At 40.3% G+C, this 17,290-nt stretch overlaps 1 protein-coding gene across 1 annotated transcript in view; it reads left to right on the forward strand.

Moving 5' to 3' along the window:
- Positions 1-1,735: 1,735 nt before the first annotated feature.
- The window catches only part of DNAJC15 (DnaJ heat shock protein family (Hsp40) member C15), a 106,058-nt gene continuing 90,503 nt past the window's right edge, over positions 1,736-17,290 (forward strand). Inside the window, exon 1 of the mRNA XM_036300134.1 lies at positions 1,736-1,885. Coding sequence (XP_036156027.1) covers positions 1,781-1,885 — 105 coding nt within the window. The 5' untranslated portion in view covers positions 1,736-1,780. The remainder of the gene's footprint in view (positions 1,886-17,290) is intronic.

Genomic DNA, 17,290 nt, shown 5'->3' on the forward strand with positions numbered 1-17,290 from the left:
GGTGCTCAATAAATACTTATTGAATAAATGAATGAATGGATAATAAAGGATACAACATGTACAGGTATACAACATTTATATCACTTATGAAGTGAACACCCTGATAAGTCTAGTACACATCTGACACCATATATAGTTATTATAATATTATTAACTACATTCCCTATGCTGTAGTCTACATCCCTGTGACTGTTTATAACTGGCAATTTGCACATACCAATTCCTTCCCTCTGAAGAGTCTTGATGAGTGTTTTTCACCCAGTCCTACATACCACCTTCTAAATTTCTTTTCAGCTATAATTTCCATCTAAAAACATTTTACCTCATCTTCTTCTTCTTCCCTCTTCTTTTTTTTTAGATAGTGGGTGTCTGTATGGCATTATTATTATTTTATTGATTTCAGAGAGATGAATGGAGGAGAGAGAGGTAGAAACATTGATCGAAGGCCTCCTGCACATCCCCTACTGGGATCAAGCCTCCAACCCAGGCCTGTGTCCTGACCGGGAATTGAACAGTGACCTCACAGGCCCACCCTCAACCTCTGAGCCACACCGGCTGCATGTTACCCCTTCTTTACTGATTATCTCAATGGCTAAGCCTCCAGCAAACCTTTTCAGATGACCCTGGTTAAAAGAGGCCATTTCCTCCCATAAAAGCCAAGAGCACTATAGCAGTGACACTCTTCATAAGTACATTGCACAATAGGACAAATTACTTCCATATATTTTGTACATTTTATCTTTATAATTTCCCCGAGTCAAACTATTGAACAAATGTTACTCACTTTCCACAGATAAGGAGAAATTTGAAGAGGTTAATGGGAATGCGCAAGGAACAAGCCTAGAAAAAAAAAATACACTAGACTCAGATCTCTTCCATTCTCCTAGTCCAGTTTTCTTTATTCTCTGTACAATGCATGTGCTCATGTTCTGGCATGTATTGCTATTACTTCGTGTCAGTGTTATTTTCCTTATGAGACTGTAAATTCTTATAGGCCCTAACTTATTGGGCTTGCTAATAATAGTAACTAAATGAATAAGTTAGCAGACCCTCAAACTTTAAATTCAGGAATAGAAAAAAGAACTACGTGTTTCTCTTCTTGTAAGCTGCTTTTGCAATGGGTATAAAGGGCAAAAATCCTGCCAAGTAGGTACAGGAGTTGGAAAACAGTATACAGGCTTCATTTGTTGGTTAATTTTTGCTCAAAAAGGCTTGACTTAAAAATTAATAATAAGGTGGGTATTCCTATATCCAAGTCAGCACAAAACCATTTGTGGGGAGTGAGATTTATTCTTTGCAATCTCATTTTAAAATTAGTCATTCATATGGGGGAAAGGGTAAGCAAATTGCCTCTAATATTGCTTTCATGCATGGGAGAATTGTGGCATTAAACCGAAGTCTGATCAGTAGTCGGGGGTAGGAAGAAGGGTCCGGCGTGGGTCAGGCACTGCAGTTTGATGAGACCAACATCAGCTCAAATGATTAAACCCTGGCCCTTGGCGCTGCTTGGGGAGCCTCGTGTGGGCTTTGGACCGGTGGATCTGAAACTTACAAAACGTGCTCCATGTCCCAGGGGACTCAGCTCTGGGTCTCACTCTTGGCTTTAAGGGAACAAGTTGGCCAGCGCCTGTGTGAGAAGCAGATCTCCTGGTGACCCGCCCTCCTCCGCCTGCACAGAGGCCCGGCCTCACCTAAACCCGCGGAGCCGCGCGCTCACTAGTTTGTCCCTGCGGCGCCCCGTAGGCGGCGCGCGGCGTCCCGTCTCCCTGGGCGCAACAGCATGGCTGCCTTCGGCGGTGTCGCCCCCGCCGGCGAGGGCATCCGCCACGCCGAGTACTCGCCGCCCTCGACCAAACGGCCTGACGCGGACATCGACCGGGGCCTGGTGAGTCCTGCCGGCGCTCCCGCCTCTCTCCGGCCCCGGGCGGCCGGCAGCAGCCCCGGGTCCCCTCTAGTCCCCGCCTCACCTCTGTGAACCTCCTTCCCCGCGAACCCCGCTCCCGGCATTCATTCTCCATCTCTGCCCCTCCGCTAATCGGTGACCCGCCGTGCCTGGCGCCGAAACTAGGCGTGTTCAGAGAATGTCTGTCCCCTCGCAGCGGTTCTCAACCTGGGGGTCGCGACCCCTTTGGGGGTTGAACGACCCTTTCACAGGGGTCACCTAAGACCATCGGAAAACACATATATAATTACATATTGTTTTTGTCATTAATCACTATGCTTTAATTATGTTCAATTTGTAACAATGAAAATACATCCTGCATATCAGATATTTACATTACGATTCATAACAGTAGCAAAATTACAGTTATGAAGTAGCAATGAATATAATTTTATGGTTGGGGGTCACCACAACATGAGGAGCTGTATTAAAGGGTCGCGGCATTAGGAAGGTTGAGAACCACTGCCTCAGGGAGCTTCCAGTCTCGGGGACACCGACTGGAAGGGGCCCTTGGAGACGCAGCCCTGCGAGCGCTCAGGAGGGTTCTCCGCGTCACGTCGGGACCCCGGGTGGTGGTGGTGGTGGTGGGGGGGGAGGTCAGGAAGGGCTGCTCAGGGAAGGGAAGCAACAGTTCAGCACCCGGATGGGAGGAGGGGGAGCAGGTCGCCCAGCGAAGGGAAGAGGAAAGTGTTTGTGGCAGGAGCAGTGTATCTACAAAGTTGCAGGCCGGAGAAAGGGCTCGGGCGCTGCAGGCGGTTTATTCAGGCCGAAATGTGGAGCCGGGAAAAGGAATCGCGCAAGAGCAGCGTGCTGCCAGTCTCATGTGGTTTTAAGTTTTCTGTATTAAAAAAGTGAAAAGAAACAGGTGAATTTAATTTTAACAGTGTATTTTAGTTAATGCAGTATAGCCACAATGCTACTTTAGCGTGTGATCAACATAAAGAATTGTTACTGGCATTATAGATGCAGTATATGCTGTCTAAAACCCAGCGGGATTTTGCATGAACAGGACACCTCCGTGTGGGCTGCCCAGCCTGCAGGCGCTCACAGGTGGCTAGTGGCACCGTACTGACGCCTGCAGTTCCCAAAGGTCACTGCGGGCCGGAACATCGGAAGCATCTGCTAAACCACATGGAAGAGCTGGGGTATTCTGAGGGCAGTGGTGCCATTTTTCTGAGTTTTAAGCAAACAGGTGATAGGTGGGGCCATTGTAAAGGTCTGTGTGTAAGATGAATGGATTCGAGGGGGAAAGTGCGGAAACATGGCTGCTATTAGCCCTTTTCCACACCACATTCCCTGCTACTCCAGCCCACAGTGATAGATCTCGCCGACTTCATCTCCAGTAGAGCCTTACAATTTGGGGGGATGAAGACAGTTCTTTGTTGTGCAGGGTTGTCTCATACATATTAGGATTTCTAGGACCAATAGTTCCCCGTCCACCAACTGTCTTCCCTCCTACCCAAATTATTGTGACAACCAAAAGGTCCACAAATTGTCAAAATGTGCCTAAAGACCTGTTATGCTTCTGTTGAGAACCGTTGGTCCAAGCATTGACCAATGATGAGGTAGAAGATAAGAGAGTTGATAATAATAACTTTGGGGAATTTGGAAGTACTGAAAGTAATGGGGAATTGACAAAGGTAAGTGTTAAGAAAGAATCAATGACCTAGGTGTGGGACATATTCAATAATCTTTTAGGAACCAGTAGAAAAGAGTATGTTTTTCAAGGAGTTAAAGAAAAATTTTTCAGACCATTTTCAAAAAAGGTGCAATGTAAAGTTTTTGAACTATGTATCTGCAGAAATAGATGTCAAATAACTTTTTCTCAAGTAAGCTTCTCTTTAGGAACTACGAATTAATGTTTATTAGCCTGCTTAAGGGATTAAAAAGATAAAAATGTTGGCAAAAATACCTGTGTAGTACCTTGAATAAAAGAGTAACTTATAATTAATTCTTTAATAGTTAGAAGTCATGTGAAAACTTTGCTTTAGCAAAGCTAGTTCTCACAGAAAAGTAGGACAGACACTTTAAGATTAAAAAGAGAATATCATCGCCCTAGCTTGTTTGGCTCAGTGGATAGAGCGTCAGCCCACAGACTGAAGGGTCATGGGTTTGATTCCATTGTGACTCGATTCCCTCAACTAATCAATGTGTCTCTCCCACATCGATATTTCTCTCTGTGTCTTCCCCTCCCTTCCATTCTCTCTTAAAAAAAAAAAAAAAAAGGAAAAATATCCTCAAGTGAGGATTAACAACCAAAAAAGAATATCAATTTTTAAAGCAGTTTGAACAAAACTCAGTTTGTGTGTTAGCCTTTTAGTTTCCAGTACTTTCCTGAATAATATGACTCCTAGTGTTGTTAGGATAATGCAGTGATTTTCAACCAGTGTGCTGCAAGAATTTTTAAAACATGTGATAACTGACTACTTAATCAGGGTTACTGCTGACCTCTTTTACCTTAGGTTGTCAGATAAAAAAATGACAACCGCCAATACAACAACAGCCAGTGGTGTGAATGAATCAAACATATACCTATTTTTTTTGTCTGATTGCCAAAAATATATATATTTTTGGTCTGCCGAAGAATTTCAGTAATTAGTTTATGTGTGCCATGAAATGAAAAAAGGTTGAAAAATTCCTGGGATAATGTAATGTATAAGAAAATTAGCCACACATGTATTTCAGTATGAGCAAACCTGATACATCTGGCTAAAACCTATCAAACACATAAATTATCAAGTATTCATTACCAAAAAAAGAGACCACTTCTATTATTTTTTAATTCCAAGTTGATTTAAAACATATTTAACATACCTGGAGTCTTCCCTTTGAAGAAATCACATGGATTATGTATTGTCTATCCATATTTTTAAATTTGTTTTTTTCTTGCTGTTTTTTATATCGTAAATGGAGGTTAAACTGTAAGCATCATGGACAGAAAATTTGTTTGCTGTCCAATTTCCAGTTATTCTGGAATGGGAAGGTGCTGGGGTCCAGCCCCAGCAGGTCCAGGGGTTCCCAAAGGTGTGGACAGAGTCGGCGAAGAAGTAATGAATGACACAGAGGCAGCGTTCAGTTGATCAGCATGGTTGGATTCTCTTGCCTGGTTCTATCCAGGATCTCCAGCCAGGTTCTGTCTTTTATTGTCTTGTTACATCTGTATTTATACCAGTTGATTTTAATCCTGTCAATTTCTATTCCAAAGGTTAGGGTCTTATCTCCATTCCAGGGAGTAAAGATTATGTAGTTTAAGGGTGATTGTTCGTAGTTAAAGTGATTAACTACCCGCCTGGCATTTAGTTAAGGGGTTTTATTCCCTCCCTAACTTCAGGGAAAAATCCCTACCTGGGGAAACAACCTTTCTCGGAGAGGTGACCTTGGTTAAAACACATATCGCCAAGAAGGTGTTCAAACATATTAAGAACAGTATGCCATATACGCCAGGTCCCTTGAAACATATGCTGTGCAGATGTTTCTTCCCTGCAGCGACTGTGTCAAGCAGCAAGGATGGACTGGCTTCCGGCAGGAAGGAATGAGGAGAACTATTTCTTCAGTGAATGGAGTTTATAAATTCAAAATACAAACTTCAGCTTATCTAAAATGTAACTCATATCTTCTTGCCAAAAACATGCTGATTCTCTTATCTTGAATAATGCCATACTCAACTCCACTTCTCTTTTCCTTCCAACATTCAGTTCATCAGCCACTTATCCTGGTTTGTGTTATTTCCTTCTCCCTCCCTTCTCACTATTGTTCTGTTAGCCTTTATCATCTCTCCCCTAGCCTACTATAGTAGCCTTAAAAATTAGTCTCTCTGCTTCCGATATGTTACCCTTTTTAATCTATACACTGCCATCAGTTATCTATACTAATAAAGAGCTAATATGCTAATTTTGGGGATGCCCTAATGGGTAACGACCAGACCATTATCATATTAGCTGGGGCATTGCTCCAGAGACGGGCAGAAGCAGAGAGGCGCCCGGAGGAGGTGGGACCATCCCGTGCCAGGGAGGGCAGGGGTGAGAGCCCATAGTACTCCCCTCACTAGTCCTTTGCCACCCACCACTCTCACTCTGAGTGCCCCATGGCCCACCTGCCAGGGGAAGGAGCACAGCTCAGCAGGCGGAGGCTTCCACATTCTCTTCTGGGACCATGTTGGGGTGGAGTCACCGTGTTGCTCTGGAGACAGGGCAGAAACAGAGAGGCTCCCGGAGAAGGCAGGACCAGCCCAAGGCGACTGGAGGGACTGTGGGCGGGGCTTGAAGTGGCCAGAGAAGGGCGGGGGGGGGGGGGGTTGGGGGGGTGGGAGGGGGATGGTGGCTGGGCCAGGCGTGCTGGAGTGCTGTGTGGACAGGTTCGGGTGTCAAGGCAGGGCTGGAGGTGGGTGGGCGGCGCTGTGTGATTTCGCGCGCTGGGCTCCTAGTTTTTCTATAATACAGACCTTACAATGGTACCATCCCTTTTTATAATTTTACCATGGTTCAAACTCACTGGACTTTTCATGAACTGACCCCCAAAAGTGTATCCAGCCCTATCTTCCATCCTCTATACCAGTGATGGCGAACCTATGACTCATTTTCTGGTTGATTTTTCTATCAAAAATATAAGTCTTTGTTTTACTATGGTTGCAAATATCAAAAAATTTCTATATGTGACATGGCACCAGAGTTAAGTTAGGGTTTTTCAAAATCCTGACACGCCGAGCTCAAAAGGTTCACCATCACTGCTCTATACTGTACTTTATCCTATGTTGTGATTTATAGTTTTCTCCTCTGCTTGAAACTTTTCCTGGCAAACTCCTATTCATTTTTAAAAAATGTTTTTATTGATGTTTTATAGAGAGAGGAAGAGAGAGAGAGAGAGAGAGAGAGAGACATGGATATGAGAGGGAGACATCAATCGGTTGCCTCCTGCATGCACCATGACTGGGATGGAACTCACAATCTGGGCATTGAACTGGTGATCTTTTTGGTGCAGGGTGCACTAGGATGTCCAACCTACTGAGCCACACCAGCCAGGGCTCCAATTCTTTTTTTTTTTTATGCAAAGTTTTCCCTTACTCTAGTTCCTTTTCCTAGTAGAATTAAATTATTTTATCCAATGTATTTCTTTATAAAGTCATACAATTTTTTAATTATAGTATTTCTTGTATCAAAATTATATTTTCATAAGAACCTGTGAAGTCTTTAAGGCAAGAACATTTACCTGCTGTGATTGGCATTGTAATTGACACGTGGTAGTTACTTAATTGTTTAATAAATAAACAGCTATTAAGTTTACTACTATTAGTAACAATAAAAAACTTGGATGTTTGGTTCTAACATATTCTTGCATATTTTCTATAGGGTTTCTCCTTTATGTTAGCCTGCCTCTGAGGGAGAACAGTAATCTATGTCTGTCTTTCTGACTTCTCTCTCTCTCTCTCTCTCCCTCTCTCTCTCTAGAACTTAGCACAAGGCCTGGTGTATACAAAATAATTTTTGTGTATTTATATGGCAAGTGTTATCAATGTTATAAATAAATGTTTGTTGAGTGAGTGAAGAGTCTCCATCTTTCCTCTCCATCACAATTACTACTTTCCTTTTTTAGGCAGAGGAATACTTCTTTTCCTTGTTAATTTCCTTCTGGTATAACTGTTGTCTATCTTGAACTTAAATGTTGCCATCTCAAGATAGAAGTTTTAGCATTTTATAACACTTTCAGGCAATTTATATTTATCTAGAAAGTTATTTACTGCTTATGCTGTTTTGAAAGAATAAGATGCCTTAGGGAATTTGTAAACAATGTTGATGCCTTTTTCCCCCCTCAGCAGTAGCAGCTATGATGGAATACACTGTTTTACCAGTTTTCAGAAATTCTTTGATTCATGGTAGATATTTGAGACTAGGTGACACTTACAGATATCTGACTTGGTCTACTTGTTGATTTGCTGGCATTATTTCAATGGCACTTATATTTTCCTATTTGAAATATGTGTTTTAACTAAAATTAGATATTTTTTATAGGCAGGGACCAAATTTTAAGGATCCTCATTCTCAGCTCCTAACAAACCAGGCACATGGATGTTATCTAATAACATTTTTGTTGAATGCTTAAATTAACAAATGAATGAAATAGCTGGATGGGAGAAAAATAGAGGATTAGAGAAACATTTTCTAGAATGAAGAACTGATGACCTTAAGGAATAAAAAAGAATAAGATAAATGACACTCTATTCTTTGACATAAAGAGAGGTCTAAATATAACTACCTAATGTTGTATGTAGTTTGGTTATTTTATTGCTTAATACCTTCAATAATAGGCATTCTCCACTTTATTTTTAAAGTTTGTCATTTCAATTTAGTGTAATAGATTTTTTTTTTAACACCAAATACATGGGAGCAATATACTAGGTGTGTGTGGAGAGCGTATGAATAAACCAGAATTTCCACCCTCAAGGACAGAGGTCAGCAAACTTATTTTGTCAAGGGCTAAAAAGTAAGTATTTTAGGCTTTGCAGGCCAAATGGCCTCTGTCACACTACTGTATTCTGCCAGTGTAGAGTGTAAGAAGCCATAGACAATACATAAATGTGGCTGTGCTCCAATAAACTTTATTTACAAAAAGAGTTAGGGGGCCACATTTGGCCTGTGGGTCGTAAGTTTGCTCTAGAAGGCAAATTGGATCAAATTTAAGCATCCAATTGAAGACCAATTTTATTAGGTGCTATCATTTATTTGTTCATTCATTTAACGTGTTTATAGTGTCTCACTTTACTAGGTTAGGTACTGAGGCTAAGTGCTGCATTAGAAAAAAGATGATAAAACATGGCTTTTGTGCTCTAGGGACTTGAAATGTAAGAGAAGCCAGAAAAAGAAAAAAAAAAAGTTTTTCCAAAATATAGATCATATCAATGAAAAAAAGTAAGGAAAATAAGTTGGGATAGACTCTTGATGGCTCTGAATGGCAGATTAAGGGCTATGGATCATGTCTGTATGCAATTGAAGTTTTGTAGGAGCTGTGTGATCAGGAAAGGGCTTTGGGAAGGTTAAGCCTAGAGCAATATTTAAGAAGGTACAGGGTAGAGAAGCAGAAGCAGGCAAGACTATTAAAGAATGTGGGCAATGTTCTGGGAGTACAGCACAGAGGAGGAGATGATGGCAGCAAGGACTGTGATGGTAGCTAAATTGTTTTGTGCCAGGTGTTAAGCTAATGCTTTACCACTCATTTAGTCTGTGTGATAACTCTGTGAGGTAGAGATGCTGTTATAATCCCCCACTTATAAATGAGTCAATTGAGGCTTAAAACAATGAAATAATTTGCCCAAGGCCGCACAGTTGGTGCATAGATGAACCACAAGGCACTCTGCTTTCTTGCCTCTGTGTTCTTACTCAGAATATATTCTCTCTTTATTTCTCTTTCCTATTCCATTTTTCTGTGAGTGTCAAAGACTAACCAGGAAAACAGACATAATTTGAGTTATATAAAACAAATGTAATGCAGAGAATTGGCTTTATAGGCAATGGAGTTGTAGAGGAGCCAAACAAGATTGTGAGGCAGTCCAAAGGTTGAGAACAGCAAGAAACCATTAGCATTCCTAGGGCTGGTGGGCTAACGGGAAGAATTCATGTTTTCAAAACCCCTCCAGTTAACTGGGTTCTGTCCACAGGGAGGTGGAGCCACAGAGACACTGATGCTGTTAGAGCTGCTGCCCATGACAGAGAGAAAAAGGGGGAAGCAACCTGCTCTCCCTCTCTTTACCCTCCTGTCCTTCACCATTGCATCTCCTTCGTCAGACTCAACTGGAGCCAACTGACACCGGAGCCTGCAGGACTCAGGTCCTTTCCAACAGATCAGAGGAGGGAAGGGCAGGAAATGGATCAGTGAGGGCAGACAGGTCTGGGACCAACATGCTCATTTTACTTTCAGCTGTAAGGTGATTTGAATGCCACAGATGTTGAAAAGTTTGAAAGCATAGGCTTCTAAAAGCAGTATTATAGAACACTATTATGAATGGAGTTATTCCCTTAGCCCACAGAAATCTATTTAGCCTACAGGGTAAAAGAAAGAGTATTTTTCATGGAACTTCATTTTCACTGTCTTATGCTCTTTGAGTATCATTTTAATGCTATTAGGGATTAAATAAGCATTGTTAGCTCTCATGAAAATCTGATTACCATGTATAACATTTTTTTCCTTTTAAATTGACATTTTTCTTTTTAAAAAAACAGTAGTTTTAGATTTACAGAAAAAGTGAGAACGCCCTGACCGGTTTGGCTTGGTGGATAGAGCATCGGCCTGCGGACTGAAGGGTCCCAGGTTCGATTCCAGTCAAGGGCATGTACCTTGGTTGTGGGCACATCCCCAGGAGGGGGTGTGCAGGAGGCAGCTGGTCGATGTTTCTCGCTCATCGATGTTTCTGACTCTCAATCCCTCTCCCTTCCTCTCTGTAAAAAATCAATAAAATATATTTAAAAAAAAAAAGTGAGAACACAAAGTCTTCACATACCCAACACTCAGTTTCCCCTATTAACATCTTGTGTTAGTGTGGTACATTTGTTACAATTAATGAACCAATATTAATGCATTATTATTAATCAAAAGCCATACTTTATTCGGATTCTTAGTTTTTACTAATGTTCTTTTAATGTTCCAGGATACCACTTCTTTTTAGTTTTCATGTTTCTTTTGGCTCCTCTTGGCTGTGACAGCTTCTCAGACTTGTCTTGTTTTTGATGACTTTGACAGATTTGAGGAATACTCACAATTCTATTCAGGTGGGGGATGCCTCTCTACTGAAATTTGTCACTTGTTTTTCTCACAATTAGACAGATTATGGGTTTTGGGAGGAAGAACAGAGAGTTAAATGCCATTTTCATCACATCATATGTAGAATACATATTATAAACATGATTTATCACTATTTATGTTGACCTTGATCCAGTCTGATAAAGTATTTGTCAGGTTTCTCCATTGTAAGGTGCTCTTCTGCCCCTCCCCCCTTCCCATACTATTATTTCTGAAATGAAGTTGTTTTGTGTGGTCCATTTTTAAGGAGTGGGGAGTCATGATCCCCCTTCTTAAGGGTTGAGTAGTCTATAAAATTATTTAGAATTCTTCTGCATGGGAGAATGTCTCTTCTCCCCCATTTACTTATTTTTATCAATCTAGATTCATGATACTTATTTTATACTTAGGTTTATAATCCAGTACTACTATTTTGTTGTTCAAATGGTTCCAGCTTTGGCCATTGGGAATCGCTTAGTTGGCGTCTGTGTATCCTTGGCATACCATCATTATTGTGGATTTTTTTTAGGACTTCCTTACTTTCAGCACTTACAAGGTGTTATAGCTCACTGTGTATATTTCTTGCCCCCAGTTCTAGAATCAGCCATTTCTCTAAGAAGCCTTGTGTGTATACTATTTTATCTCATGAGAAACTTCATTCTAGATCCCAACACTGGATCCTAATAAGCCCATTTTTATCCTCTTACCCAACTCTTTCCTAGTTTTCTTATCTTCTCCCTGGATAGCTAATGAGGTATGAGAGTAAAAGATTTCCTTGTCTTGGGATCAATGATTGCTGCTTTCAGTCCACCAGGGAAAGTGGAATTACCCCTGCAGCTACAGCGAAGCTCTTCTTTGGTTGATTAGTTTTGGCTTTATTTTTGTTTTTTGATATCTGGTGTTAGGGACTGCTAAGGGAGGGTTCTAGGGGATTGTTAAAGGAAGGAGAGACCCATCAATCTTTCTGTATAGGCATTCCTCAGAGACATAATCGAGTTCCAGTCCAGACCACTATGATAAAGAGAGTATTGCAATAAATGGAGTCATAATCTTTTTGCTGGTGGAGGGTCTTGCCTTCAGTTTGTAAAAAACATAATACCTGTGAAGTGAAATAAAGTGAAGCTCAGTAAAATGAGGTATGCCTGCATTCATACTTTGAAGTTTGTTATGGTATCTCAGTATGGGTCATGAGCAGAAGCACCTATCTCCAGGCCTAAGGTCAAATATGACTGCACATTCCTCTAAATGATTAAATATGATCTTCCAGGGAGTAATTTTCACTTTCTTTTGGAATACCTAGAATTTAACAACCACCACCACCGCAACTGAAAAAAAATAGTTTGTATAGCAGATATATAGAACTGAAGGGCAGAGAATTAAACCAAGGGTGAAAACCAGTTACAGAATGGTAGTATCTGTAGCATTTCCCCATCCCCAGTATTGCCTAGTTACAGTGATGGTAGTTTTATTCACCAAGAACTTTACTACTTTATAGAACTTAGAACATTTCTAAATATATTATACTAGAGGCCCGGTGCACGGGATTTGTGCACTGGTGGGGGGCATGGCCTGTGGGGATCGGCCTACTGTGGCAGCGCCACTCATCCCAGTCAGCCGAGCAGCACTACCACTGTGGGAGCACACTGGCCACCAGGGGGCAGCTCCTGTGTTGAACGTCTGCCCCCTGGTGTTCAGTGTGTGTCATAGCAACTGGTCGACCAGTAGTTCTGGCCATTCCACTTTTTGATCGCTGGGCTTTTATTATATAGGATGGTTTTTGTAAAGTATTTTAAGTAAAAGTTTTAATAAGTGCTGTGAATTGATACCCTAATGGGTATATTCTGTTTAACTATTTTGGGGTAACCCATTTCAGCCTTCCTTTCCATTCTAGAAAACTTGTGGTATTCTACCATTTAGAAACAGTTGGAATGCCATGCAGTTTAGAATTGTTGACTCATTCATTCTTATTTTTAAGTGTCAATAGATCTATTTCTAACACTAAATTTATTATCTGTATTTTATCAGTGTCATAATATTTTTAATTATGAGATTTTGTAAAGGATCATTTAGTCCCTTGCAGTAAAAATTCACTTTTGTCCAGTACAGGTGGTTTTCTGTGTTTGTTTGCTTTAAAACAATTTCCCAATCTTTTCAGATATAATGTCTTTTATAAGGTGAAAATTTTCATAACAGTCTCCTGCCCCATAATATCAGTTGTATTTTCTATTTTTATTCATTGACTATATAAAATAAGATAAAAATTAATGATATGTATGAATATATTGAGTTCATGATGTGCAAGCAAACAGTTAAGGAGGAAGTGAACAACATTGAATGAATGTCTGCCATGTACCAGGCACTGTGTTATTTTCCCATTTCTCATAATAGCCCTGTGAAGTTAGATGTTACTTTTCACCATTTTCATTTAAGGGAACTGAGGATCAAAGAGGTTAATTAACTATCTCAAGGTTATACAGCTAGGAAGTGGCAGGATTGGATATGAAACTAATTTTGACTCCAAAAGCTCTTAACCATATTGCTGCTTCATCATTTAGATATCAGAAATTGAGGAACTGCAGCTTAAAGAAATGGTTTATAGTCTTAGTATTTGTGATAATTTTCAGAGTCTTCAGTTGCTTCAAGATATGTTTAAGAATTCTTAAACTTCAAAGCAGAGTTCATTTTATTTTACCCTAACTCAAAAAGGAAGGAAAGAATACTGTGTAATGAAATTTAAGCTGTAAGCATTACCATTCTAAGAAATTGCTGCCTTAAAGTAAAATAGGCTTTTGTGAGAGAGTAAAAGCAGTTTTCAGAAAATTGGGTGATTTCCTAAGAAGAATTAGCAAAGCTACAAAGTGTTGCAGGTAAGGTGTACATCAGATGTAGGCCAAGAGAGTTTAAGGGGTACTTGCTAAGGACTTCACAGTCAGTATGATAAAAGTCTGTAGAAGTACATGATAGGGAGGAGGCTAGCTAGAGATGCAGCCAGATCAGGTACAAGGATAAAAAGGGGGGTACCAAAGATCAGTGCATTTGTTTTCATTGAAGAGTGCCAGGTGGAATTTGTTTCTAAAGTTTCTTTTAAAGTAGACAAGTTTTTCTGACTTGAGAACTTAAAAATTATTAGGCTGCTTTGACCAGGTAAGATTTTTCTAATAATTTATTTTTCTCCTGAATTTTTGTTGTTGTTGTTTTAATCCTTACCTGAGGTTTTGTTTTTTTTGTCATTGACTTCTAGAAAAAGTGAAAGGGATGGTGGGAGCGGGGAGGAAGGGAGGAAGGAAGAGAGAGATTGAGAGAGAGACATCGATTGGTTACCTTTTCCATGTGCTTCAACTGAGGCCCAGGATCAAACCTGCAACCAATGTACCAACCCTTGTCTAGGAATCTAACCCGAGACCCTTTGGTGCAGGGACTGATGCTCTAACCACCGAGCACACAGGCCAGGGCTTCTTCTCATTTTAAAAGAAACTATATATATAAAAGGCTAATATGTACAGTGTCCCCTTGGGAGTTAGACTGGGAGTTTGATCACTCACTATGACGTGTGCTGACCACGAGGGGGCAGCGTGGAACATGGTGGGCAACCAGCAGCGGTGGCAGGGCGCTGAGGGAGTGAAGGAAGGTGGAGGTGGGGAACTGCACCGTGGCAGCACGCAGGTGGCGAGGGAAGGAGGAGGCGAGGAGGCGGGGAACCTGATCGGCCAGGCCTAGGGACTTTACCCATGCATGAATTTCGTGCATTGGGCCTCTAGTCCTCTATAATAAAAGCCTAATATGCAAATTGTCCCCTTGGGCGGTGCTTTGACTGGGTGATCAGGAGTCCAACCGCTCACTATGACGTGCGCTGACCACCAGGGGGCGGCACGGAACATTGCGGGCGTCGGCGATGTGGCCTGGCAGCGGGCAGCAGTGGAAGTGCTGCTGGCCCTGATGGGCCCCAATGAGAGTGGGACCGTGGCAGGATGGTGGAGCAGGTGAGCGGGCAGCGCCAGGCCAAGGTGGGTGCGAGTGGGGGCCCGATTGCTCTGCAGACGGTGACTGGCGGCAGCGGCGGTGGCAGGGGGCAGGGCTGCTGCCTGGCTCCCAGGCGCTGAGGAAGAAAGGGCAAATAGCAATATTAAAATGTTTCTTCTAATTATTTCCCTTTCAATATGCATGAATCTGCGCACTGGGCCACTAGTTGTTCAATAATATCATATGGTAATTGTAATAGCTACAATTTATTAAATATTTACTACATGTAAAATACTAGGTGATATGTATGAATGTCCTAATTTGTGAAAATTCATACCAACTTGAGGAAGTAGACATCATTATTACCCTCATTTTGCAGGTAAGGAAACAGTAGTATAGAAAGGTTAAGTAACTTGACTAAGGTGAGGGACTTGACAAATAAAGAGCCAAATTTCATGCCATATTTCTTTGATATGTAATCCAGACATTCTCATGATAAAAGGTACTAAATATGTAATTACTATTAACATTTTGGTTTATATCATCTTGGTTGTTTTTCTGTGTGTATATATGGTACATTTTATTATAATTTGCTTTTATTCTATATTTAGCATATTGTCTGTAAATTTTCCTTAATATAGTATGCAATTTTCGATGCATATTTTATATACAGTGGGGCCTTGACTTACGAGTTTAATTCGTTCCATGACGGAGCTCGTAACTCAAATTACTCGTATGTCAAATCAATTTTCACCATTACAATGAATTGAATGCTGTGCTGATGTTGTGGCGTTCACTGTGATGTTCGCTGCGCCAACTAGCGGTGGGATATCTGAAGTTGACTCGTAACCCGAATTTTAGCTTGCAACTCAAAGCAAAAAATCGGCTGAGAGATGGCTCATATCTTGAAAAACTCGTTAGTCGGGACACTCGTAAGTCAAGGCCCCACTGTATGTCCTAATTTATTTACTTACCTTCTTTTGTGTATTCTAATTGTTTCCAACATTTATATTATAAATAATGCAGTGATGATATTCTCATGTATAAGTTTATGCACTTCTTTGATTATTTCCCTAGGATAATTTTTAAGATTGTAGTTATATCAGCGGGTTACTAAATAAATGCAAAACAGTACTTAAAAGATTATTCTTAAGAAATCACTGTGTAAAGCAAGGATTTAAGTTTGGAGAATTTTAAAATTATATTAGAGAGTAGAGAAGTACTCATTTGTCATAAGCCTAAGAGTTTTGTTTCTGATGTTTTGCATTTGGTTTTGCTTTGCTTTGTTTTTGTTTTGCCCTCCTATTTACTCTGTTCTTGCTGTAGAAATGAATGCTTGTCTGTAGTTTAACATAAATTAAGTGACTTTGAAGTGGAGCAAATACAAATTAGTTAGCTTTGCCTTTCCTTTTTACTTAAAGTTTTCATGGGAATTGGTGTTTTGAAAGAAGATCAGAATTTTTTTGCTTTTGGCAAGGGAATAATAATGGTAAGGGTTAGGTAGATTAATGTGGATTGATTCAGTTTAGATATGAAAATCTGTGAAAGTCATGTTGGATTGTCTTGAAAATTTTAGAGAAGGATAATTATAAAATTTCTCTTTCTAAAGTCATTTTACCATTTCTGATACTTGAGTATAAATTTCCTTCCCCTCCTTTTGATCTGCATATGTAACAGCTCTCCCAAATTCTGATCTGCAGGCAATCTTTCTTGGTTCCTCTCTTTTCTCTCTTCCACTTGCTGTTTAAATTCAAAGAGCTTTTCTGGAAATTGAATCAAATAATAAGGCAGCATAAAACACTGAGTTCAGCAGATTTGCTTGTGATTGACCCTTAAGAATTGAGTTACTATAAGATAAAGGAAGAATGTTTTTTGAGACAACCTGCTCATTCTTCTTTTCCACTTAGGTGAGACTTTTTATTTTTGTAATAAATGACATCCTATCTGTCCCCAGTCCTCTCATAGTCTTTCCTTTCAACAAAAGGCAACTCTGTTAAGGCAGTAAGTAGCCTTGGCATCCTTTTTCTCCCACAGCTTTAAATGACAAATAAAACATTGTATATATTTAAGGTATACAACATGATTTGATATATATATAAACATTGTGAAATGATTACCACAGTAAGCTAATTAACACATTATTCACCACACCATTACCTTGTGTGTGTGTGCATGTGTATTTGGGTGTAATGAGATCACTTAAGATATACTCTCTTAGCATATTTCATATATAAAACTTATAAAGTTTGACCAACATCGGCCTATTTCTCCTACCCCCAGTTCCTGGAAATACCATTCTACTCTCTGCTTCTATGAGTTTCACTGTATTTTACTTTTTTTTAAATCCATTCATCTGTTAGTACCAATTTCTCTTTTTCTTTCATACCTCATATCTAATCTCTCAACAAATCTTGTTGCTCATAATATACCCAGAATCTGATAACTTTTCCCCATCTCCATCTCTAATCACTTTGGTCCAAACTACCATTATATCTTTCTTGGATTATTTTAATAGTTTCCTAATACACCTCCATGCCTCTGCCTTTGACATGTTTGTTCTCAATATGACAACTAGGGATCATTTTAGAATTCTAAATAAGATTATCTTAAGCCTCTGCTCAA

Source organism: Myotis myotis, unplaced genomic scaffold, assembly GCF_014108235.1.
Source record: "Myotis myotis isolate mMyoMyo1 unplaced genomic scaffold, mMyoMyo1.p scaffold_m19_p_3, whole genome shotgun sequence".
Lineage (NCBI taxonomy): Eukaryota > Metazoa > Chordata > Mammalia > Chiroptera > Vespertilionidae > Myotis > Myotis myotis.